Genomic DNA, 27,333 nt, shown 5'->3' on the forward strand with positions numbered 1-27,333 from the left:
ATTAATACTGGTGTAGTGGGTTACATAATTCACTTAGGAACCCTCTGCGGGTTAATGTGGTTCCGCCCGGATAGGGCGGAGTGACGGACGTTACGCTTCCGGTTCAGTGTTGTTGTGGTTTGAATGGCTGATGATAGGCCCAATCCCAATCTCCACCCTCGCAGACTCGTAGACTTACGTGCGCGCTCCCGCACCTTGCGTAAGGGCTTAGGGCTGTCCCATTCCTCAAGTGGTCAAGTGCGCGAGGGCTCCCGGCAGCCATTTTGAGCCCTTACTGCCCCCTTCCCGCAAGTCAGCATCCCAGCACACTCTGGGAAAGGGAATTACCCACAGTTCATTGCGTTGTGACATGAAAGGAGGTTACCAGGGAGAATGTAAACAAAACAGGGGGCGGAGGAAAAGGAACCATGTGCGACTGCGAGAAGAAAGTTCACCTGTAAATATAAATACATAGCCCACTGGTGATTTAAATTCAGAAACTGTTGTCCCGTGATGATTTTTCAACGGCCCTATTATTTCCTTTACAAACAAGGAGCGACCAACAAACATATTATTTAACTATTGTTCTTTGGTTTAAATATATATATACACACATAACCGAAGATATGCGTTTTCGACCACATTCATAAGCATTCCAAACCTGTAGATCATCTGGTCTTCCGGCCTCCGGGCCGCCTCTGCGGCGCAGCTTTCCCGGGAGCGGCGTCTCCTTCTCGGGTAACAAGCTCGAGTCTCCCCGTGTCCCGGCACGGAGCTGCCGCGTTAATCGATGTCGCGTCGCCGCGTACCCTATGCCGTAGGCTCTGCGTCGGTGTAACGCAGTAAACGGCTGTCCAGAGCAGAGACCATTTATTTAATAAATAGCTTGGAGGACAGATGGTGGATCATCCGTAGTTCTGGGTCGCACGTTAGACGTCAGACTCAGAGCAGATTTGTTGTTATTTTTGGAGCATAATATGACGTTCGAAAACGCAAAACTGCTCTCTGTCTCTGTCTACACGCATCTACATAAACAGAGTTTTCAAAAATCTTCACTTTGCCCGGAGTTTTTTTAAACATTCGTTTATTTGCGTTTTCATGTGGATGACAGGTCCAAACGTAGGGAAAATATCTTCGGTTAAGCAGATACCCGGCTACGTGTGTACGGGGTCTGCACAGTCAGATGGGGCAGCTGTGGAGACGTCTCCCTGGTGCTGCGTCATATGACGCGGTGTTCGAAAAAAAAAGCATTTGTAGGAGCTTGGCTAAAATCAGCCACTTTTTCCTCTGAATACGTGCCCTTATGTTTTGTAAAACATATTAAATCCTACATTAACTTCTCACATAGTCATTTTCACATAAGGTCAGGTATAATTTTTGAAAAAATTCTAACCTGCAATATGCTCTTTAAGTGATAATTGATCTTTTCCATAGGTAAAGTTGTAGACATTTCCTTAATCCAGTTATCTAATTTTGGTTTACTGGTACTCTTCCATGAGAGGGGGTCGAGCTAAATTTTAGAAAATATAAAGTACGAACAACAATGAAAAACATATCGATCTGTGGAGTGACTCTGTGGAACAGTTTGGACCAGGAAATGAAACAAAGTACTAACATAAATCTGTTTAAAAAGAGATACAAAAAAATTATTTATAAACAGGTATATGGAGGAAAGGGGTTAAAAAGGAGTGTGAGAAACAAATAAAATAGGGAAAAAGGTATATTATACTTGCTTAAGATATGTTTAGATATTTCTGTGGATATTTATGTAGTATATATTATATGTTGAGAGGGATAGTTATAATTATGTAATATATGTTATATATTTATTAGGTATGTAGGATATATATATTTATAGGGATATTTATGTAGTTTATATAGGGTATATTTATATAGATTTATATAATATTTGTATTTTCTCTATATTGATATAAAATATATATAAAATGGACTGTTACCTCACAGCAAGAAGGTCCCCGGTTCGACTCCCAGGCCCGGCAGGGGCCTTTCTGTGTGGAGTTTGCATGTTCTCCCCGTGCTTGCGTGGGTTTTCTCCGGGTACTCCGGCTTCCTCCCACAGTCCAAAAACATGCATGCTAGGTTAATTGGTGATTCTAAATTGCCCATAGGTGTGAGTGTGAGTGTGTCTGGTTGTTTGTCTGTATCTATGTGGCCCTGCGATGGACTGGTGACCTGTCCAGGGTGAACTCCTGCCTCTCACCTGAAAATAGCTGGGATAGGCTCCAGCAGACCCCCGTGACCCTGCAAAGGATAAAGCGGGTATAGATAATGGATGGATGGATGATATAAAATTATGTAATATTTATATTTTCTATATACTTATATGGATAATTATGTGGTAATAGGCATGTTTACGTAGTATTTATATAGACTATATTTAATATGGATATTGTGTAGATATAATAATAACAATAATGTAAATTCATAGAGTTATAAAGGGGTAGGAACTAGGAAAAATTGTATACTTCTTCTTACCCCTTTTTTCGAACTTATGTGAATATAAAGATGTTACTGTTTATTTTTAGGGCCCGAGCACTTACAGTGCGAAGGCCCTATTGTATCTGTAGGAGTTCTCGTTCTCGTTGTTTTTATTTTTCCGACGAAATGAGGGCCTTTTTGCCCTCCTAAACGTGCCCCAAAAGTCACCAAATTTTGCATGCAAGCCAGGCCTGGTGAAAAATTTGATATTTCATGGTTTGCATTAATTGGCGTGGCCTAATGGCTCAACAGCGCCCCCTAGAAAACTTTGTGCCTCAAGCCCCACAATACGGTTTGACGTACATGCACGAAAATCAGTACACACCTGTAGAATGTCGCAACTTAAAGAAAAGTCTCTTGGCGCCATGGCCGAAACCGAACAGGAAGTCAGCCATTTTGAATTAATCGTGTAATTTTGGCGCAATTTATGCCAATAAACGTGCACCCAGGTGTGTTATACATCAAAATGTGCGTCTCGATCCTGCGGCGATAGGCATTACTTTTCTTAGTCAAAAGCGTTACCGTGGCGACGATAGACGCCAAAAAGCGCGCCCGCCCCTTCATCTGATTGGTTCATATTAGTTCCTACTTTCTGCCATAACTTTTGAATGGTTTGACATAAAGGACCAATCCCAATGTTCACCCTACTCACTACCACTAGCCCTCACCCACTACCACTTCACCCTCAAAATGAAGCCACAAGGGGTAGGGCTTTGTAATCTTCCTTAGGGATTGGGACACCACTTGCTACGTCACTGCGTGGTTTACGTTCGGGTATGTAAGCGGTCCTTGGCATTTCACGGATTTTTGTCAGGTTGAAAACGTTGCAGCTTCACATTAAGCCTGAATTATGGTGCTGCGTTAAAGGTATTGTGACATCATTTTTAACATGCTTTTAACACTATTAAAAGTCTTGGCCAACATCCCTCAAATGTGTCTAAAAGAGTGTAACAAGAAAAACTTCACTCTAGTACTCCATTCCTGGCTTTTATTACAGTGTTTTTTTGCCCCTTGAAAAACGCTTCCTTTTGCCCCTTTCCTGTCAATCATTGCTCCGCTCCTCCTCCAAACCTCCTCCTCCTCCAGCCATACGCTCACAGCGGCGTCAGAGAGTTAAGCCGGGAGCGACAGGCGAAGCATGCACGGAAAAGCAGCAGGGCGAACCAGGGCAAACAATCATAAAAATAAAGGCATGCAAGCAGCAGTGTCTCCTTATCTTAAGTCCAGTCAGTGGCCGCGGGTCTTTTTAGCAGTTGTCCTCCGGTGATTAGAACAAAAGAGGCTCTAAACAGCTCCGTGTTAAGCCTGATTTATGGTTCTGCGTTAAATCGACGCAGAGCCTACGCCGTAGGGTTCAGCGTACCGAGCGCGTCGCCGTGTAACCCTACGCCGTAGGCTCTGTGTCGGTGTAACGCGGAACCATAAATCAGCCTTTATGGTGCACTGGAGAGGAGAGGAGGCAGGGAGCTGGGTGGAGGGGGCGGTGATTTAGCGGGTCTATACGTAACGATCCGTCACCAAACCAGATGAGCCGTTTTTGCATAGTTATGCGGAAAATCCCAGAAAGCACACAATACACTGAATGTTAAAAGTTCGTTTTTTGGGTGTAATTGATGTCAAGACACCCAACAAAACACAAAAAATCAAGAAAAATTTGTTTTTCATGTCACAATACCTTTAAATCGATGCAGAGCCTACATACAGTAGGGTACGCGGCGGCGCGCACCCTATGCCGCGTGTCACCGCGTACCCTACGCCGTCGGCTCTGTGTTGGTGTAACGCGGAACCATAAATCAGCCTTTATTCTGGCATGATCTGAAAAAACTTTGCAACAACGAGCAAGCGAGTGATTATGTACATTCACTGAGTGAATATTATGAAAGTAAAATATATATTTCTCGCTAGAAATGTAATCAAAATGCATTTTTATGCAGAAACTAACTCAAAATATTGATTTTATTCACTAAAAAATGAGAGATGTCCGCCATGTTTTTTTGTTTGATTCAGTATGCAAACGATGACGTAAAGCATTCTGGGAAATTTTCTCTGGCCCTCCGTCGGCGAGTCAGCGTCTGAAATCCCTCGCTCTGAAGGGCTAGATTCATACCCCCTACCCCTCGTTATGCCCACTACCCCTACATGCAAAGAGGAATTGGGACACCACTACCCTCACGGGAACGCACAAAATTTAGGGGTAGGGCTAAAAAGTAGGGCGAGGGACTGGCCCAAAGACTCGTGGGTGGTGTCATCGGACTCGGTTTTGAGTCCTTGAACATAATTGGCGCAAATTAGCCCCGCCCTTTCTTCTGATTGGTCAATATTTAATAGTCCCTATTTTCTGCCATAACTTTTGAATGGTTTGACATAGAGAGTCGTGGGTGGTGGCATCTGACTCGGTTTTGAGTACTTGACTTTTATTGGTGAAAATTGCATGCGCGAGGGCCCGTTCATCGCTGCTTGAAGCTTTAATTTTTACTATTTTTTTGTATACATGTATGAAATAAAAATGCATTCATTCATTCATTCATTCATTCATTCATTCATTCATTCATTCATTCATTCATTCATTCAGAGTGTTATGACTCTTTTTGCAAGCAGTGAACACAAATCCAGGGCAGTGATTATTTTTCTAGACATATCATAAAAGCAATTTCAATATTTTCGTCTTCCGCATTTTCCGTGGGAGTGAGACGTCTCCAGCCCTATCTGTGGCGTGCGCGTCCCCGCGGCGCTGCCGGCTGAATGCGCGCGGCCGTGGTAGAAAAAAACCCTCAGAGAAGGAAAACTTCATAGAAATGGCGGAGGGTGCAACAACGCTCAAAGGCTTGCGAGCCCAGATAGGTAAGATAAATCCTACCAAGTGGGTCTCTTTCCGAGCCACCAGTGTGTTCAGTCAGTCGTGAGTTCGTGGTGTTTGCAGCTCCCGCCGCCGCCAGCCGGGTGATTTGAACGCGGCGAGCTAATAACGCTAGCTCATCTGCTGATAATAACGGACGCCGACAAATATGTATAGAATGCATCAATAGTTAAACCTTCGAGCGAGTTTGCCAAAACCAGATAGTAGTTATATTCATAATCCCCCCACAAAAAACCGCCAATAACCGGCAGTAACTACCACATCCACTGGTTGATGTTGACGTTGGCGAAAGTTTCAGGCTTATGTTGGTCGCTCTAAGCTGGTTGACATGTCACGGTTTCAGTCCTTATCTGCCGCCCAGGACACCTTGCTCAACGTTTGCTTGGATTTGCCTCATCTAAACACGGAGTTTAACAAAGTACCGTCGTGTTTTGTTGCTTTGCAATTGACAATAATTGTTAAAATGTCCTCACTGAGCTAGCTAAGCGCTGTAACCGGCGGATCTCGCAGTTTGCATGACATCGCTCTTCATCCGTGGATTCGTGTCAAAAGTGAGAGCCAGTTGTGTCATAAAGAAGGGGTTTTTAAATGCTTTTTACGGCATATTTTGCATTAAAAGTGGAGAGCGATATGCGTTGCTGCGTGTAAGTGTGTGGACTTATGGCGTGTTTTCTCCAGTCACAGATCAGCCGGCTCAAGGCTGATTTATGGTTCCGCGTTACACCAATGGCGGGGACGTGTACCCTACGGCGTACCCTACGGCGTAGGATTTGCGTCGATTTAACGCGGAACCATAATTCAGGCTTCAGGCAGCTTCCTGCTTCAGTTCAAACACCTCTCGTCTTGGACGCAATGATCTCCCCCCTCCTGTATTAATGTATTATCAGTATGGTTGTGTGTTGACATATGGCATAGCCCCCTCCACTCTTTTTATGGGTGGGTAGCTGCAACAATGACTGACCTGAATTTCAGATAAAGCTGGAGTGTCAGTCGCCTCACATGCAGAGATTTTACAACAGCCTCTTTTTCTACATCTAGATGCCTGTAATCCTATGTAAAAAACTGTTTTGTTAAGCAAAAGGCACACTTGCTTGTATGGATACAGGACTATGTAGGCCAGCTGAAGCAACCGATAATCTATCAGTGCTTTTCATCCATGCCTCAACTGGCCCCATCCGGCCATGGATGCTTACTGTCTGCATCTGTGGGTATGAATGCTTAGATTGTTATGGCTGGAGCAGCAGTTGGGCTCTTTTTTTTTTTTTTTTCGTCTTCTTCTTTTTCTTTTTCTAAAGTATTTTAAAGTAAGAGGGAGTTTTCTGCATACTCAGTTTGGGTGTAGGTATGTTTTACTCCTGGCAACAACTGGACCATATTTAGTACTGATCTTCCTGTTTCCCTTAACCTTTCCAGTCAGTATTTTCAATCAGGAATTTACATCCACCCATTTTTGTGGTTTAATGAAAATATTCACCAAGTTTAGAGTTATGTGTTGGAATTTTGGCTTTTGTTCGGAATTAAATGATGTTCTGAACGAAAGTTTGTTCAACTTTCAGGCAGAGTATAGGACTGACAGTAATAAAATAATGTTAGGAATCTAGCTCATGTGCATGGTCATGTCCACAAGAATGTGAGGAAGGAGAAAATCTACCCTGCTATTTTGAAGGGAGATCACACTCGTGCATGTCAAACTGCAAGGTTATTCAGCTCCCGGCTCAGCAAATTCGTCTGTAGAATTAAAAGCATGAGAAATATGGTTGGTTGAATTTAACCCAGGTACAACATTAACATCAATCTCATTTTGTAGTTTCTTCATCTGGCCACTCACGTTTTCTCTCCTACTAAATGTTCTATTTCTATTTTGAGTTAACTTTGTAAATTAATTCACAGCATACCTCTGTGTACTCCTCTACACACATTCCCACCAGAGATTTGAATGGCAAAATAGGTTAATTTGCATATACCATAGCTGGACTACTGGAACATCATCATTAGAATAGGTTTGTTCATCAGACATTAATTGTACATGTTTGCTTATTAAAACATTTCACTGCTGTCAGCTCTAAGTAGATATAAATGAATGAACCAACACTGCATACTCAAACACGTGTTTAGTCAGTGTACAATTACTAGTTAATCTATTGTCCCTTTTCTTTTGGATTGTGTGAGGATGCTTAGGTTCTTGGAGAGAACTCTCATATGATAAGGATGGGAGGACATGCAAACTCCACACAGAAAGGCCTCAATTGAAATTTGAACCAGTGTTGTTATGAAGAAGTGAACCACAATGCTGCTGTGCTGCCTGATTTAAAAATATATTTTTATATATTTGGATTTATATAGCTATTTTTATTCTTATTTTTATTCTTTTACTTTATCTGACACCTGTATTTGAATAGTTTCTCATGCTAACTTTGCTTTGAACGATACATTCTTATTAAGAACGACAACCATATTCATTTTAAATGTATCTTTGATCCATGATGACAGTGCAAATTTCATTGAATAGCTTTTGAGTTGTATAGAGCAGCAAAAATCACATGTGCCATTGAGGCGTGTCATGGATAAAGCAGGAACAGGATGTTTTTGTTTTTTTTTTTTATAATGTAAAGTCACATCTTACAATGGTCAATTCTGCAGTTGGTTTGTGCATGACACGGCAAGGCAGACTGTTTTTTTTTGGTTTGCCACATTTTAATTGAATAAAATGAACGACTTTATTGATATGACAAGAAACTTAAAATTTGAGGAAATTAAAGATCATTGCTGGAGAAAGTCATCCAGGGACAGTGGTTGTCTGTGGAAATGGCTGTCATGAGCCTGAAGATGGCACAGATGGAAAAAGTAGTCACTCTGCCTTATCTTATTGTTTTAAGAGCAATGTGCAGGAAAACCCAGAATCCTATCCTGAAACAGGATGACTATCATTAGTGATTAGGAAAGTGGGATAAATGTATGTTACATCTTTGTTTTTGAGTATATATAATATTTGTATTAAGTGTCTTTTATTGAAATAATTGTGCTTGAATGTTGGAGCCTTCCTTACATTGGCCGGGTTTCCCAGATCCAACCTCTCTTAAGGATTTAAGAAGGTTCCAAAGAAGGTTTGAACTAAGAGACAACCCTAAGATACGGGTGTTTCCCAGATGACTTCTTAACACCGTCCTTTAGTTTCGCTCTTTCAGAAGCTCTTTGGAGCAGCTGTCCGGTTCTGAAACCAAATCAATCAATGCCAGGCAAATCGATCACCGATCACTATCAGCGCATTTTCACAGCAGCACTGCTCCTTAACGCACTAATTCCCTGCTGCCTGTGCGTTATAATTAAAAATTAAGATGATAAATATAATTCAATGACCCTTTTTCATCCAAACGGTGCGTTACTCCGTTATTTCTGGCTACAGTGAGGCTTTTTTTCCCCACACGCAGAAACCGGGAGGAAACGGGGTGGGCGTGTGTTTGCGTTCAAAAACATGAGCCAAGAGAAGGCGAGTTTCGCAAATCGCAACGTGGAATTACAGCAATCCCTGGTTTTTCGCAGGGGTTATGTTCCAAAAAGAACCTGTGATAAGTGAAATTCTTTTTACAATTATAGAGGGCTTCTAATTGCGGAGATCATCCCCGCCACGCACGTATTCCACTGCTCTTCTGCTGCTGCATCCCGACTCTGCAGCGTCTTTTTATCCTAAAGCCTGCGGTGCAAGTGGGTCTTTTCAAGAGAAGAAAATAGTTATGGGTCGTTGTCTTCGCTCTTTTTTCTTCTGGGCAAAAAGATTCTTTAATATAAACCGACACCATTGATTATATTTGAGACTGTAATGAACGATTCATCAAAGGCCGTTCTTCAGCTGCTGCTTCCCTGTCATCACATAGGTGCGCTTGGGCAGGAGGATCGGTGTGACGGCTGCCTGACAGCCCGGTCCGACAGCACATCCAGGGGACTGAAGTGCTGACGCACAAATGCGTTCATAAAAACAGTTCTGCTTCGCGCACGGTGACGCGGTTGATTTGCAGAGAGAATATGCTGTATAGCAGCCAAATTATCAAATAAATGATATTCATGATGATCGTTTTATTTGTGCGTAATGCTTAAAGTATATACAGGAACACACTTGTTATTCCTTATTTTTCTCTTTTTTCCCCCTTTGCTGTCACCAATAAATGCTAAACAATATAAATCTAAAGTATAAAATAGATAAAAATTTGTGCGGGGTGCATTGTTTTAATATCTCATTGCTTGGTGTGATATTGATTTGCCTGACGCGGCTGGATCTGTGAGTCTTTGTTCACTAAGATGGTTGTAAAGACTGGGTCAGCAGCATCTTTCATTTCCTTCTTAATGAAAGAGATACTTAAGCTAAGAGCAACTCTGGGAAACGCGATTTTCTTTCACAGGCTCCTTAAGAAGGTTTGAAAGAAGTCTTTCGCTGTTAAGAACTACTTAACTGATCTGGGAAACCCGGCCATTGTCTTTCTCATGGGGTAACATGATTCAGGTAGATTTTTAGAATCTCCCTTCCACTGTGGCATGTGGGTAGAAAAGCCAACCTAGTTTTGCACCTTTTGGATCCAGTCAGTTTTGATGAAGCAGTGCCTAAAAACAAAATTGGCTACAGTCTGTATCGTGGTATGAAATGATGAAGCTATGACATTTGTATTTTTTTTTTAAGTTATCCTGTTGCATAAAGGAATGCTGAAAATATTCAAGTTAGGACTGGAATGATGGTTAGAATAGGTCATAATTTAATAAAATATCAAATCTTTTAAATTACCTTATCCATAAGAGAATTTCCACTATTTTTAGAAAACTGGGATGCATTGTCATTATCTCCCTAGTTCTGCAAATAGCCAAGGCTTACCTTTGCATAGATACGCTTTGATAATCCCATAGAAGATTTAGTGTGTTAAGAGTGTACATGTTTGCGAGCATGCTTAAGACGTGGTGTAATCTGACCTGAGATCTTCAGGGTGAGTACTATGAATGGTTCATTGACAACAAATTCATTTGGAGTATTACCAATTAGCATTTCTATCTATCCAACAATTGCAATTTTTGCTATTTCTTTTCAAAGGTTTTCTCTCTAAAAAAAAACATCTTAAAAATTATTTGTTTGAATTTTACTGTTAACCGTGTAATCAGAATTGACTGCTTACAGTAGGGCTCTTACTTTGTCTCAGGGAATCTACTAAATAAAATCCAACTGGATGATATCAGGAAATCATGCATTATCTGATATCACAGTTGAAACAAGTTGAACAATATTTTAGAGTGTGGGTGCATGGCACTTATAAAATAATAGACTACCATCTATTGCAATACATTTCTGTTTTTACCATGCTGATATTTTGTGTTTTGATATTGCAATGACAATACATTTTTGATATATTGTGCAGCCTTAAGCCACACAAATATATATATTAGGTATATCCCCTTTAAGGACCAAATGGCACACAATTAACCCTTTTTCTATGTAATATAGATTTCAAAATGTAGCACATTATTGTACTTTTCCCCAACATGTTTTAGCTTAAAGAAAGCACAACATAAAACAAATGCAGCATGTTAGAAAAAAACAGCATGTCATATATTTTTGACTTTTTTCAATATAAAAATGCACAATAGGATGCATGTATTTCACTCGGTGCACTGAGTGATTTCACATTAAAGCTTCCTTTATACTTCTAATTTACAACTGTGCACATAACCTAAGCCTATATATGTTGCAGTTGGGGTTGGATATTGATGGATTATTTAAATGTATGTATTGTGCACATAGCAATGTGCGTAAAAGCTCAATCACATTTTTTTGTCAGGAAGTTGTTTCTGTTTCTATGTCTTTATGTTCAATTTAATTTTATGGTAAATATGTGCTGAAAAAGATCAACACATATTTAAAATTTAAAAAAGATGGGCTCTACTCACTCTTATAAACTTTTACATTGAAGACATACTTGCAAGCTAGCAGGTGGGTGTCTGTGTCAGTGTGCCTATAATGTTTTTACCAAATTGGATTACTCAGTACCCGATCAGCTGGTTACTAGTCAATTCAAAACCTGTCTGCTTCTGGTTCAACTTTTTTTTGTCAACAGTTATTTTAATGACTAGTTGGATAAAAGTTTAAGCATTTTTCACACTATGCCAAATTACAATTAATTCGTTTCCTCCTATTTAGCAGTGCACACACTTCGTGTGCAACCAGCTACATGGATTTTAGGTGCAGGGGCACAATAAAGAGCGCAGCTGGAAGAGGGTCCAGGGAAGGAATAAATGACTGACTCACAAATCTAAGGCTATCTTTTTCTTTCCAATGTTGTACATAATAAAAGTTGTTGAAATATGTCTGTTGGAGTTGTAGTAGTTCATTCAGCCTGGTATGACTGGTCTGTTTCCTGTTTGGGCTGCAAAGCTTGGCAGCTAGGTCATTATTGCCCCCCTTGGTGGTCTTTACCCCTGGGGTAATAACCCAGCAGTTGGGGTCTGATATGCATTCTATTGATTTGTAATTTAAGTCCACTTAGAGTTTTTCAATTGTTTTTTTGGACTTTCTGCATCTACCCAAGGCGGCCGGATTAGCCTAAAATCGTATCACAATACATATACAATTGTCTAGGCCAGAAGTTTGATAAATAATCCCTCTAAATCTGAATCAGAGTTGTTGCCCAACACCCCCTTCTCAGGATATCTACCGTGCTCGGATAACATTGATCAGTTTGAGACATAAACAGCAGTCAGATTATTTGCCAGTGGTTTTGTCCCTCTGTTGTCTTAAATATTTAGCTGAGTTTGTTGATGGAGCAGGACCCATGTATGCTAATGTGTGTAAATCTCCATAGTGATGAGTGTGAGCTCCTCTCATTGGCTTTACTCATTTCTATGAGCACACCTGGCCCTCTTGAATTCTGTGGGGAAAACGGTGTCTCTTCTCCCATCTTATTAAAGCTTTTTGAAAAACACATGTATGTCTATGATAATAGAAGGATGCGCACATTTTCCTCTAAGATTAGTGTCTGATCTAGTCTTAATGTTAATTAATTTCCTTCCCACTGCAACTGTAGGACCCAGGCGCTTAGGAAAAAAATGATAACATCAGTGTTTGAAACAAAAATGTTGTTTCAAACACAAGCATGCTGATGATGGTATGCATAAATAACCTGTATTGTTCAAGTGAACAACTGCTGTCCACTCCCTCCCTTCCTTTAAGCTTTTACTTCCTTCTAAAAGACAGTTTGCTATCACAACTTAGCTTGAAATTTAAAATGTTAAATATGGATCTAATTTTTGAGTCCACATCTTCCTTGATCCAGTCCAAAGTGCGATTGAGAACCACTTCATCCATCCCGAGCTCCTGAGTGCATCACTTAGCAACGGTTACCCTGCTGCACTGCTGAGTGTCTCTGTCGAGCGTATCTGTTTTTCCAGTCTTTTCCCAAGAGTAAAGCAGAATGCACTGTCCGAAGGCTAACAGCAGTTTCACTAGTGCTTCAAAATCAATATAACAGTCGACTTGTGTTAATAAAAGAAAAATGTAAAATGGTGTTTAGTGCATGGCTTTTTATTCAATGTATTATCTGCAGTATTTTCAAATATATAATAACTTGATTTTTATGGTTAAGAATAGGTAATTGAATATTCCATCATTTGTCTGTATTTAGGAAGAATTAGTTACTTTTGTGTATCAATGAAATGACCTACTACTGCCCTCAAAATATGTAATTGCGTATCAGATAATAGCCTGCTCACCATCACCCACACAGGAAGGGAGTCTGATGTCAGAAGTAACCCGTGTACTTCCATAGTGAATCAAATGCAGCATTTGACCCCTTTTTTAATAAGCTTCTTTGTTTGGAGAGTGTTGCTGATGTATTTTATTTTATGGTCTAATACAGCTTTAGGAAAAGGCCAGCTTATCTTAACTTGACCAAGACATGTGCAGAACCTTTGGCATGGTACCATTTATCAGAGCATGAAAGGCATTAAAGCCTAAAGAGGAAATGGCACATGTTTGACTTAAATTATACGTTTGTCTTCCTGTGGACATTTTTTTTTCTCTTTCAAAAACATTGAAGGCAACAGGCAGCTAAAATGATTATTTACTGGAGCAGCTGTCCCCAAAAGCTTGGATCAAGATAACAGGACCCCCTTTTCTTATGTTCTTATAGACATTTCATTTTCCATGCAGAAGAAATCCTCAGTCCCTTCTGGATAGAAGGTACATGTCTTCAATAACAAAAGAAAGGAGACACAATTGCCTTGATTCAAGCCTTTCAAAGTTTCCATGACTTGGATGAGTCTATAGCAGTGTGTATTTGCTGCTATTGAACCCAGGACATTTCTCTGTGGCATAGTAGTTTTGCTAGATTCCCACTCTGACTATTGAGGTTACATGGTGAAGTTCTGTAAAATTCAAAGCCATATAAGATTCAATTTTCTTCATGGTTACCCTGAGAAATTCCTTGTTTTCTATATAGATATCTCTATAATGACAACATAGCGTCTGTAGCACTTTTTAAAAGATAATTTGTTGCCAATTGTGATAATACAATTGTGTTTTAAATGGCTTGACATGTTTATATTGCAAGCATGAAACTGGGTTTCACGATCACAACAAAGCATCTAATACACCTTTTGTCCCCCATCTTTGGAACAGTTAAAGTTTCACCACAGAGCACCACACATGCATTGTTCTCATTGTTTTCTTTAACACCCCTAGAGGGTTTATAGGAAAAAGAGATATTGGAGTTCATTATATAGTGTGACCTGCTTTTCAGGGCGTTATTTATTTTTTAATAAAGTTATTGTTATAGGTTGTTTGAGTTATTGACAGCATGTACAACTCAATAATGTTTAGAAGGAAGTATTTGCTAATCAGGTGTGTGACGAAAGCTTACTACTCAGTTTAGCTGTGTCACTTCATGTACAAGAGATCCAATTCCCTCTTTGCCTTTCAGCAAGTAAGATGGTAGGGTTGATTTCCATACAGGCAGACGTTGGCATGCTACACTATACTCTGAGAAACCATTTTTGTGGCCTGTGGTGTGGACATCATGATTTGTTTATAACACAGTGAGTGAAGTGAGTTGCTTACTTGAGTAAAGAACATGAAGAAACTGTACCAATAGTTTCATATTTTACTTCTTTATAAAATGGATGTCTTTATCTAACCCGGGTGAGATATTATGTTTTACTTCTCATTTCTGCTTTATAAAAAAGTGCTGGTAATGTGATAACGTGTGTTGAGCGGTTTAAAAAAATGTTGGATTTGCACGGATGTTTTGGTCATACGGTACATAGTAATGAAGAAAATCATACATTCCTATACTTAAACTATTGTAACATCACTAGAGACCATTATATTTTTAATGCTTTTGACATAGATTAGCTATTAGTATAAAAAAACATTGGTGAGTATTAATATTCACTTTTATTGACTGATTGTGTGATTTGACAGTTACGTTATAATCCTAATGTTAACATATCCCGTTCCTTTAAAGTTCAGATCATATCCTGGATTGTTTTTTGGGATTTGCTAAACTTAAAAGAAAAAAGGAGACGCACATATTGTCAGGGATGATATTTGCTTAAATTTGATCTCTTTTTATTTTTGTTTTTTTTTTGTTTTATTTTTTCAAATTAAAACATTGATTCAGGAAGAAAATGGGAATTTCAAAAAAGTAAAATGAACAGAACAAAAAAGCAATTAACAGACATCATATCCTCTTCTTACTTCAGATGCACTTAGTGAAACTTCAGAATTCTCTTAAACTAAATCGGATACATTTTCTTTTAAAGAAAAAAACAAATCCATTCTTCAATAAATTAGGCCCCGTGCTTGTTCGAATGGCTTCCTTGGGCAATACCTACATATTGTGATAATTTTGACTGTGACACTTCAATATAGCATACATTATATATATATATATATATATATATATATATATATATATATATATATATATGATTTATCCTTCTAGGCCAATGATTAATGTCTACCACAGATAAAGCTCCTGCTTTATAACCTCCACTGTAGTCTGACATGTATCTTCCAGAAACCTAACCATACAGATGCAGACTATCTTTAGCTCCTTTTTACATTCGCGATTACCCTGCGTTTAACGTTGGATCTGGTGTGTCACCTGTCCTTTTTTACATTGACTGACCCGAGGTGGTGTACACTTAATTCCTGTCAGGACTTATGTAAACAGAACTAACGCGGGGTGGCGGGTCGTGGGAGGGATTTGTTTATTACATAACCTGAATAAAAACCACCAGGGGAGTTTATTATTTTTTTTTTCCTAAATAAAATAAGGAAACAGTTGATGTGAGTAACAGCAGCAGTAGCGCACACGTAGGGCCTATAATTGCAAGATGAGTAACTGGGGAGACAAGGTGATCCGCAAGCTCCTTAGTCTTGGAGCCGAGGACGCAATTACCCGGGATATGTCCGGAACCACAAAGGATAGTCCATTGTTTGAATGACTGACCACAAAAATGACAAACCAGGGCAAAAATACTCATCCCGATGTTCATCCATCCTCGTTTTGAAAATTATATCTGGTGTATTTCATCTTGCTGATGTAGTGACATCATTCTACACACCCACGTTATGTTACGTAGATAACGCCTTCCGACTCGCCTTCAGGCACGGTGTGGCAAATCAAACGCCTTGCGTTTATACTACCCAACGTGTGTTAAATACGTGTTTGTCATCCAGCGATAATAGCAGGATCTCATCCAAAAAGCAAGTGCTCAAATTCTCGTCACTTAAAAGATGGAAGAGGCTTTTCCGGGGCGGCAGTAGCTCAGGTGGTAGAGTGGGTCGTCCAATGATCCGAAGGTCGGCGGTTCGAATCCCGCTCCATCCCAGTTACTGTCGTAGTGTCCTTGGGCAAGACACCTTACCCAGCTTGTGAATGTGTTTGAATGTTGGTGGTGGTCGGAGGGGCCGTTTGGCGCGGAATGGCAGCCACGCTTCTGTCAGTCTGCCCCAGGGCAGCTTTGGCTACAAACGTAGCTTACCACCACCAGTGAGAATGTGTATGAATGAATAATGGTCTAAGTGTAGCACTTTGAGATTCATTGAATAGAAAGTGCGTTACAAGTTAAATGCATTATTATTATTGTTATTATTATTATTATTATTATTTCAAGTTCCTATCTTTCCACATGTTAACCACTACCGCTCACCATCTATCCACTCACAATCCACACGCCGCAGCAAACTTATATTGTAATACCGGTATATATATTTTTTTTATATAAATTGAAAAGGCTGTGGGGCAGTGGCACAAACTCTTACAGGAATCATGGTGTTCCCATTTCTTTAATTACATCAGTGAATATAACAGCTGAATAATAGTTTAAAAACGAGTCAACAACTGGATGTTCATAAGAATACGACTTGTTCCTCGTTAGGGGGGCACCCCTCTTCATATAATTGTAGAATGAACATTGCAATTCAGCACACCAAAACAATGGATACTGGGTGGCAGCATGAGCAAATTGTATCTCCACTGCTCTTAGGACTACATGGTCAGAACCATTCTTGTAACAAACATCATCTCCCAAGGGGACAAGGCTGTATGACACTGTGTCATCCAGGTTATGTTGTGTCAGACATTTCCTGATGTTTCAAACTTTGAGATGATTAGGCTGCTTTTTTACTTTGGCAGGCCTACATCTCAAAATTCAGAATCACCTGAAAAATTTATCAGAAATCAGGTTTTGTTTTTGCCTCCAGCTGTTGGAAGCAATTTCAGAGCTCTGCGTGCGGTCTTGCCACCGGCAAACGTGTTTTTAAGGAATAACAAACTGACTTTCCCACACTGTCACAGCCACCGGTTCAGCATCCTCAGTGAAACTAAATGTGTGCTCTGGGGTGTTGTATTCCAGTGAATGCTGATTGGATTTTCAGCCATGTATTACAAGGAAATTCTAGAGGGTCATAAAAAACTTTCTCAAAGGAGTCAAAAGCTGGATTTTGGCATGTATTGGCATTTTTTTTAGCCAGAATCAAAGGGGCTTTAATTCAGCAGTTTTTTTTTTAGTGGCAGCCACACAAAATCAAGCTAAGCTAAAGCTGTTTTCACGTGAACACCAAAGATTTTCTGGAGAATGTACAGGCAGTTTGGTCTTGGATGTTTATCGCAGTTACGCACATATGCTTCGCAGTAGATTTTCTTTTCTTTTTTTTCTTTTTTCCTATTAAGAATTTCTTTCTTTTTCATGTCAATTTACTTTCTAAGCACATACAGCTAAACTGACATAAATTATTTAATTAGACTCTGTATAGGACTTTTAATTTAACTGACTGTAGAGAAAAATGTTTTACAGTACGAAATTGTGAAAATTAGTAAATTATAAAGAGGAGCATTACAATCTCCTTTGATTTGTTACAGGTGGATCAATTAGGAACTACTCTCTTGCATCAATATATAGACGTAGAAACGTGTGTCCATGTTAAGCTGGGTCTTAAAAGCCTCTATAGTTGTTTTTTTATTTATATGCATGTTTTTTTTCTGTTCTATTGTACTTTCTACTAGTAACCATGTAATAGTAATTTTCTTGGGCTTTTGAATTACTCACACTCAAACACACTTTTCTAATGACTCAATGGATTCTACTACTACTACTACTACTATTGTCATTTAGCAGGCACTTTTATCCTAACTTGATTACCCCATTAGTGGTAGTGATGTAAAGTGCAGGGGAATTGTAGTGCCATAGGCTAAAAATTGGTAAATTGTGTGGCCCTTCTTCAAAACACAAGTGTTACATTTGGATGACTATGTTGTTTTGTGTGACTGGTTTTCATTATTATGGCAACAGTAGCATTTCCTATAGCAGCAACAGGGAGAAAGAGAGAGACAGAGTCAAAAGGACAAATTTGGAAGTGTCACTAAATACTGTGCATATCACAGGACTGGTGATCATTTTTCACTTTGTCAGCAGTTCAGTAATGCTGAATACACAGCAACAAAAGGCAAAGGCATGGATGACAGATAATAGCGTTTATAAAACTTAATCTTGTCCTCACCATTTCCTTCCTTTCGGATATTGTTTTCCTAACAATTTGTTTTGGTTGAAAAGATTTTATTGAACCTGAAATGGTTGGATTGAAAAAGTAATGCCTGTGTTACTTTGGCATTAAAGTAACAAAGTTTCAAGTAAAGCTATGCCTTTGACTTGAAATGTATCCACATTGTGTTGGTATTATAACCAAAAGGACTGTATGCACGCATTGCAGCAGGTATTTTGGATTATAATTGTCAAATTCTAAATTAATATTGCGTTTGGAATGTTTTTCATATAAGTTTTACAAAATGATCATCTAAAGATGACTTTAGATATCTGAATAAATAAAAATGAAGTGCAATTGTAATTTAAGGACTTTATGTATTCTAAAATAAACAATAAGCATATGAAGCATAATAATTTTAGTAGTCGTATAACGTAAAATAATACATAATTGTGTAGTACGAGTCATGTTTCCACTAGAGGGAGTTCCAGGTAAATTTTGCAGGGCCAGATCGTTGGCGTGCATCTCCTTTTCCATAAGGCTCTGCAAACGTGCCTTTCAGAAACATTTACGGGGTGAAAAACATCCCTGTGGTAGCAGAGGTACTCAGATTGGCCAACAGGAACCTCATGGCAGGGGGTCTTTGCTAATCGTGATTTCTAAACTACTTTCAGCAGTGTCACGTGAACATAAATCATGTGACCACCCCTAATTTGAACCATTTGGAGCAAAAACATTTTCCTGCGTGTACATTTGATGAAGATTACAGAAAAAACGTTAGATGGACTAGTGAGTCAGTTCAGGTCTTGTTGGCGTATTATGGAGATGTTGAGGCTGGCGGGGAACTTCTTGCAATCTCAATTGTTACCACCGCGGTGTATGTTTAAAAAAAAACAACCTACAATAAACAAACAAAAATGCAAGTACCATCCATCGTTTACATGTTTCTTTTTCTCTTTTTTCATTTAGTGTGTTCTTTTTCATCTCCTTGTATGCTGCTGGCTGTTTGCAAACAGCAAAAATGTGGATTACTGCCACCTTGTGGTCGGCTGTGTTATTTATCTATTTTTCTCAGTCAAAAGTTCTCGTGTGGCGCTAAAGTGTAATGGAGACATGGCGACTGAAGGGGTTGAGAAGACGGTCGTCCCTGTTAGAGGTTCTTGTCTGGCAGGTTTACCTTCAACTATTGCTAATAGCAATGTGCCTATTCTGTCTGGGGTTGATTGTGTTTAGCATGGTAATGAACCCAAAGCTTTTTGACTGTAAATGGCACTACATTTCCAGTGGTGTGCCTTTATGTCTTTCCATCAGGTCTTATCATATAGGATACTGCAGTTAAATAATGCTACTGATGTTGGCGGGGTGTTTTAAAGATGTTTCCGTCTTGTGCAGCTTGTATTGAATGCCACAGACTACTCCCACTTATTTAAGATGCTGATTAAATTAGTTGCGCTGCTACCTTGAATTCCCACTCATTGTAGACAAACTGTGTTGACATAACCAGTTAATTAATAAAACCTGTTTTCTGTAATATCCCCCAGTTTCAGGTTCATAAATAACCTTAACAATCCCAGGTCATGTTCACAGGGTATGTTGCTGCAACATTGTTGTCATTGTGATTTACATACAAAGTACTTTGTGGAACCAAAAAGGCAGGTACTTCTTATTTTACTTAGCCATGTACTTGATAAAACCTGCTTTCTGGAATACCCTAGGGTTTGATTAGAGTTACAATTTCCTACAGCAAGCCATCCCAGCAACCTATTCCTCCCTTCATGGTCAGCCCTCAGCCAAAACTCCTCAGCATAGTGTTGACGGTGAGGAGGGAAGTGGGGGTTGTCTTATAACTGAATAGCTTGATTATTATGTCGTTTCAAATCTGTCAGACCCGTCCAGAAGTAGCATTCCATGACTTGAATTAGTGTGACTGCAGTTCTCTCTGTGTAAACTGTGGGTGTCTGTGTGTTCTTGTACATGCAGCTGCAGCTGCACAGGCACAAGCTGAGGAACGGCGGAGCTTAGCAGGGAACAGTCCAGGACCTGCAACCAACACATCAGCTAAACCTCAAGGGTGTAAGCCAGGTAACTGACTCCACACTTTGAAATTGAAACAAACAAAGCTTTATCACTGCTTTGTCTTTTCTATAAAGTTAGCCGTTAGATGCAACACAATCCGCTTCTCTACAGTCCGTTCTGTAAGGCTTACTGCAGGTTAACCTTAATCATCAACAGTTGTCAAAGCTCATTAATGACAATTCCATGCACACATCTGTCCACCTGATACAAAGCCTTTGTAACAATGTGCTGTCCTGTAATCCAAACTTTAGTTCTCCACATTGTTGCATGTTTTACTTTTTAACCACATACACACATTTACCTATACAGTCATTGATGGTGCCACGCTTAGAGTAGACGACCGACTACGAGTGGCAAAAGAGAGGAGAGACGAAGCAGAGAAACAACAGGGTAAGAGGGCGATCTAATCTTTTGTATGAAAAAATGGTGGAAAAAAAACACATTAAAAGCAGATTTATCTACTTGTTCACATACAAATGATTGATTTTGAAATATAGTAATAAATCTTGATGTAAAATTATTAAATCTTTACTGGCTCTGGGTTCTTACAAGCTTTTACACTTTCCTTGGATATATATGAAATATTTAAAAATTAATAGACTCTTGAAAAATAATTCTGAGACAAATAAATAACGAATTGTGGTTAGGAACAGCCTGAAACCAAAACAGTGTTTTTTTGGTATTCCGACAACTCATAAAATCCGTATTTTACCAAACCAAAACAAAACAAGAGGCCGTTGTTTTTATTCATGCATTTTGTGCATATTTATTCCCTGCATGCACTTGCTGTCCATTCATTAATTTACTACATGTTTGGTCAGCCTTACGAGAGACTCAGATCATGGAGAGAGAGCGCAAGGCCAAGTTGCAAGTGGAGCGCCAGATGGAGGAACGTCAAAAAAAGGTTGAGGAACAACGAAAGAAGGAGGAGCAGAAACGATTGGCTGTGGAGGAGAAGAGGAAGCAGAAGCAGGAAAAGGAAAAGGTAGGTCATTATTGTCAATACTGCTGCTCAGATGTTTATGTTGTACTGTTTCCCTAATAATTGAATGTACGGTGGCTGGTGGCAGAGTTGTCCATAGTCTGGTGCAGTTATGACACTTGGAGGCACTGAGGAGTATCATACTTTTTTGGTATTGTTTTGTGGTAAATATTGTATTGTTTGAATGATTTTTGTTTTCTCTTTCTATGTTACAGGAGCATTATGAGGCAGTGATGAAGCGGACACTGGAGCGTAGTCAGCGAGTTGAGCAGAGACAAAAAAGATGGTCCTGGGGAGGACTGTCCCAAGACCAAGATGGTCGATCAGGTAAAAGTCTTTTACGCTCATTTTCAGAGTGATTATCGATTTGCCAAAGCACATTTAAGAGCAGTTTAAAAAGCAAACAAAGCAGTACTTGACAAGACAGGCCCTGCTTAACACACCTCCTACAGTGCCAACAAATCTATGTCAAAAAGAAGAAGAAAAAAAGGAACACAGCATCAGAAGTTTCAGCAACAAGCCAATCCACTCTCTCAATGATCCACTGCACCGCATTCACTCCTCACTGGCTATTGCCCACCCTTCTAACATGAAATCCTGGGAAAAACACTGTAAAGCTCCTTATACTGCTTCAAAGGAAGAAGTGAAGATGGTCAAGTTCTTCATGTTTTACCATAAATGGGATAAAGTCTAGTTAAATTGTCCAGTTCTCCATTAGAGGGAAGGCTCCTACCTGCTAACTGGTAAAACATGGATATAATCACGCTGTGCAGGAAAGAAATGGGTAGTTCATCTTTAGAAAATCTTTTTCCGTGCATTCAGCACAAAATCCAGCTTGCCCAGTGTATATTTTGGCCTTGATGCAGTCGGTGTCAAGCAAAGGCTCATGGCTTTTATATCAAGTTTCACCTCTCCTTCTTTGGAAGACGAATGTACCGCATCTTTTGTGTGGGCTTTTATTTTTGTTTTGTTTTTTGTAAGTCCTGACTAAGAGCTGTCTTTTCCCACAGGAGATTCTGATGCCAGTGTGACATCTCCAGTAACTATAGTTATCTCCTCTGCCTCTCCAGAAAAGCCACGAGGAAGTGGACAAGGTTTAGTTTTTTTGTTGTTTTTTTTCACAGGTGTAGCAAAACACAGCATGGACTGGCATGGGCACTTCGGTTAATTGTGTTACACACTACCCCTTTTTCACCATCACATCCCTTCCCATCACTCCCACCTGCTTTCTAACTAGCAGCTTTTCCCCAAGATTGTTTTTATGTGACATTTGTTCTGAAAGTGGTTTTGGTTTGGTTGTAACCAGCATGTGTACCTGTAGGTATTTCAGTCACATATGTTGAGTAGGGCTGGGCAAAAGAGTAGTATAAATCAATACGGCCTTAAAATCAATCCAGATTTTGTTTTGCTGCTCTTGATGTTTACTTGTGTTCAATACATTGATATTGATACTACAGTGCTTCTTTAAACCACCTTTGACCTCAACAAGTAAGCTCTCCTCAGCAAAAAAAAAATATAGGTTTCCTTCAGCATGTGCAGTCATACATGTTCAGGCACATTTCTAAGAATTCGCTGCAAATTCTTAGAAATCCACAAGTGTCAAAAAAATTGCACATGATAAAAGTCTTCCAATGATGGCAAAACAGTAGTCGTCATGGGAATGGACAGAGACGAGCTGGTACAGACAAAAGAAGCAGTGGTCATCACACGCACACTCTTAGGTAATTTATGACCGAAATATCAAATTACCTTAAGTACATGTTGGAAGTAAAATATAAGAGCAAGGGAGTTTAAGAAGAGACAATCTTGTTTAATTTCCTAACGATACTCTGTTTTTTCTCTTTTTTTCTTTTTTAGTCGATGTCACAGATGCAAATGTGATATTTGATCCTGTTACTGACTTTTGGTCATATTACTCAGCCCGATTGTTGTGCACTTACAGGTTACATGTGTGGCAGTGTGAAAGCCCACTGAAAGGACATTCAGCAAACTCTGCTGTTGTATTTGGCACGAACACTGTTGTGTTGTTGAAGCTTTCCTCTTTGAAGTTGTTAAATATGAGCATTTGTTGTTTGATGACCATAAACTATGGACTTTATTAAATTTCCATATCAGTAGAACACTAGATCAATGGTAATGGAAAATCAACATTTGGTTATTATAAATTAGGATTTTCCTAAATTATTTGATATAGACACAAATGGAGAACTGATAAATATTTTATTTTTATTTTTATTAACAAAGCTGTTCCACTTTGAATCTTTTGGAGATTAGAATCCACCAGAACCTTGAACTCCCTCGTTTGTACCTTAAATCCCTCCCCCACTGGCTAAACTTCCTGTTCAAACCCTGCTTCCCTTGTCTGTCTGTCCTCCCCCTCTTAGTTGAGAAGCTCTCTTCATCCACCACGAACCTGAAACAGCCACCCGAGGCTGGCATCAGCAAACGCTTATCCTCCTCTGTCACCCTCGTCAAAACACCTGACAAAAGTAAGTCTCTTCTCCTCCCTCCCACCCTCCTTCCTTAACTCTTTAAGTTGCTCTCCCTTTTTTCCCCTCCAACCCCCCCACATTCCAGTCATTAATCTTAACTCACTCATTCTATACCAGACAATCTGTTTATCAGCCTGTCTATGTACATAAACATTGTTCTGTGATTATTTACGTACTAGATTTTCCACGTGGATGAGCTGAAACAAAACTGTCGCCTCTGCCAGCTCTAAGCCTGGAGTGAATGCTGACCTTTGTCCTCTTTCATATCCAGAGTTGTATAGTGCATTGGGGGGTGTTGCAGTGACTTGCTTGAGAGATCCCACAGCTGTGCCGCTAAGTTCACTCAGTCACTTTTTGGTGCTGAATCAAATTTATGGGCGATAATCAGGGTCTCTAGCACCAAATTGTGATCTGTTCATTTGATGATCTTCCTGTATGAAGGTGTAGAAGCCTATCACTTAAGCATATTATCCACAAGGACTATTTTAAAATTGTCAAAACTAATCAACACAGCCAGGTGTATGAAATCAAGGGTGGCCAGCGCCATTTTCTTCTGTCACATGGCTAACTGACGGGTTTTAACTTCTCAGCTTCTTTCCATAATTACATAACCTTATTTGCATATAAGACCAAATTAGAGCTATGCAATTGTATCATTGGGTGTTTCATCATTGTCTCTCAGGTGTTAAGCCAAGGAGTTCATCTTGTAACCGGTTGTCAAGTAATGGCAATGCTGCTCAAGCCATTAATGAAGACGGCAAAAAGCGACAGGTGCAACAGACAGGTGGAACAGGTGCAGAAGATCCCCTCTCCTACCAGCATTTTGCTTTCATAGCAAAGATGGTGTACAGTACACCAAGTATCAGATCATTATGTCACTGCTTCAACAGTGTTACAGTTAGCCTGCTTGCATCTTATTTCTTATAACTTATAGCAGATATTAAGATCAGAACAAAACCTATTTAAAATCAGATGTAAAGGGATTAAGGTAGCTTGAGAGAGTTGAAAAGCTTGTCTTTGTATTTAGGCGTCATCTTTTAAACTGGGCATCAGCTGCTGTCAGCCCAAACCTGGTGACTCACATAAGGCAACTGAAGTGCACATGACTTGCAAACTTTCTTTCTTGGAGGGTTTTCCTTGTTGACTCCCTTCAGTGCCTGTTTAGCCTTAACTCCATTCTCGTGTTTGTAGGCCATTCTGTGAAGAAGAGAAGTTCGTCCCTCACACGAGTAAGTGTGGGTAGAGCACAGACCCCTGCCAAGCCTGATAAGGGGACAACGAATGATCAAGGTGGCCTGCATGTTCAGTCAGCATGCATTGCTCTTTTATTTATCCTCTCTGAATAATAAGCATGCAGCTTCAATGGCTTCCTTGTTCAAACCCCTGTGTATTTTATTTTTAAGTCTTTAACAATTTTTTTGCTGCTAAGAGCTTTTTTGGGAAGAATTACCATTTATCTGATCTCGCTGTCAATAAAGCTCAGGGGTTTTTCTATACGCGGGCTCATTTTGCTACATATGTCATTTTTGCTGAATTATTTTTCAGACAAATCCTTTTTTTTTTTTTTTTATAATGCTGTTTTTGTGCATCTTAATGGGACTGCTGCTCAGTCCATGAATCCTTTAACCTTCCTGCTGCCTTAACTGACCAGATCCTTCCCTGTGCCATGTTTCTCACTGATAACAGACATTTATTTGAATGTTGTTTTAAAAAACATCTTTTTCTCTCTAGCCCAACGGAGGGATGGCTTTGTTGTGTGGTCTGTCTGCACTAACATGGTTTATTGTTCTGTTGTCTCAAAGAGTTGATTGTTTTCTCACTTCAAGAAGATGGTCATGCTTCAGTGTGGTGTATGTCAGTGCCATCCCTCCACAGCAGCCAGAGAGCGCAGACTGCAACAAGTCATTTCAGCCTATTGCTCATTATGCACAAATGCTTTTGTTTGTCCTTCAGCCATATCAAATCCTTTGTGGCACTGACATTGTCAGAATGTTGCTGTTCTGTACATGTACTGTTTTGTGTTCTGTGTGGTTAACTTTGACGATGATATGACACAGCTCCCGTTAGATATATATCAATTAAACTCATTCCCTCTGCAATTAAAATGGTTCTTAAGCCTCAAATCTCCCACAAATAACATTTTTCATAACTACAGCTTTATTCCAGGTTAATACGTGAGGTTTTGACCAGTATGCAAAGCAACAAACAATGCCACTGTACTCAGAAGTGGCACTTAGCAGTTTACAAAGATCAAGTCTGTCAACAGCAGATGTCCTCTCAGTAAGAGGTTCAAAAGGAAGTGAGCATCTGTAGTCTATTTTTAAGGGCTAACCCTTAAAGATGTGTACACAAACTCTGCTCGTGGTTTTATTTCTCTTTTGTAACTCACATGGCAACAGCAACCTTAATGGGAAGTTCCACTTCTTCCATTCCATGTGCTCTGTTTCTGCTGTGAAATCAATGTCAGTCTACCACAGTGGTACCACAGTAGTTACTATGCTACAACTAACTTAACTTGATTATTTAAACCTGCCGCCACCTTTGACTTGAACAGATCAGGCATTTTACAGCAGAAACTTACTTAGTCACTCACCCAATCACTTAATTTTTGTTCTCCTTCATCTCTCATGCAAGAGTATTCCTCTCCGTTCTTTGAAGTTCATTAAATAAATCTTTTTTTTCCCATTAACATACCTTCCTCTGCCTCAAGGAACCATTGAATTTACCTTAGTGTCTGTGCTCACTTCTGTTTAAACCGATATTCATTTTCCAGGCCATCTATTTCAGTATTTTTCCATGGTTTCCTTTAAATGCTATCCTTGACTACACATGTTTCATTGAAAATCATTGCAACCCAAAGGGATAAAGATGGTTGATAAGGAAACCATGTAAGAGTACAGAGACACAACCTTTGGTTCTATATGTTGATCCTCTCCTGTTGAATCACATGGTGACTTTTCTTTTACCATTTCCTCCCCATTCTCATCCACTCCTCTTGGCCTTTTTGTTCTCCTCTGCTGTTTATCGGTGATTTTTCCGGCCGTGTAGCTCGCAGGCCACCGGCCAGCACTGCGGATGAAGGGTTCCTTAGTCGTCTTCTCACCCCTACCCAGGCGTCACTAGCTAGGAGCAAGAGCGCCGCCCTCCTGTCCGCTGAAGGAACAGATGCTCCAGGTAACCTCCACGTAGGAGATCCTGATGGAGAGGGAATATGGCTAGACACAGATCCTTTACCTGCCTATTAATCTGTTATTTTATTAACAGAAAATTAGCCCTGTGAGCCTTAGTATTACTTCTGTAAATGAGTTAATCCCGTTGCCACTCTGACCATCAGTCTAGTCCTCTACGATGATGGAGCTGCAGAAATCTATCTGAATCTCTCTTTTTAAAAGCCACGTGTGTAGCAATAAGCTGTATATGTTATATGTTCAAA

General features: G+C 39.7%; 1 protein-coding gene across 16 annotated transcripts in view; it reads left to right on the forward strand.

The window, feature by feature from the left end:
* The first annotated feature begins 5,187 nt into the window (after window positions 1-5,187).
* Window positions 5,188-27,333, forward strand: part of map7d3 (MAP7 domain containing 3) — a 36,711-nt gene continuing 14,565 nt past the window's right edge. For 2 of the 16 annotated variants that reach the window (XM_061725623.1, XM_061725624.1), the window contains exons 1-9: window positions 5,188-5,319; window positions 20,331-20,432; window positions 20,736-20,816; window positions 21,248-21,411; window positions 21,624-21,735; window positions 22,419-22,502; window positions 23,793-23,897; window positions 24,583-24,693; window positions 25,092-25,190. In XM_061725623.1, coding sequence (XP_061581607.1) covers window positions 5,274-5,319; window positions 20,331-20,432; window positions 20,736-20,816; window positions 21,248-21,411; window positions 21,624-21,735; window positions 22,419-22,502; window positions 23,793-23,897; window positions 24,583-24,693; window positions 25,092-25,190 — 904 coding nt within the window. In that variant the 5' untranslated portion in view covers window positions 5,188-5,273. Of the gene's footprint in view, window positions 5,320-20,330; window positions 20,433-20,735; window positions 20,817-21,247; window positions 21,412-21,623; window positions 21,736-22,418; window positions 22,503-23,792; window positions 23,898-24,582; window positions 24,694-25,091; window positions 25,191-26,948; window positions 27,075-27,333 lie in introns of all 16 variants that reach the window. The other 14 variants (XM_061725629.1, XM_061725630.1, XM_061725632.1 and 11 more) reach the window with 11 other exon arrangements.

Source organism: Cololabis saira, chromosome 7 (assembly GCF_033807715.1).
Source record: "Cololabis saira isolate AMF1-May2022 chromosome 7, fColSai1.1, whole genome shotgun sequence".
NCBI classification, from domain to species: Eukaryota; Metazoa; Chordata; class Actinopteri; order Beloniformes; family Belonidae; genus Cololabis; species Cololabis saira.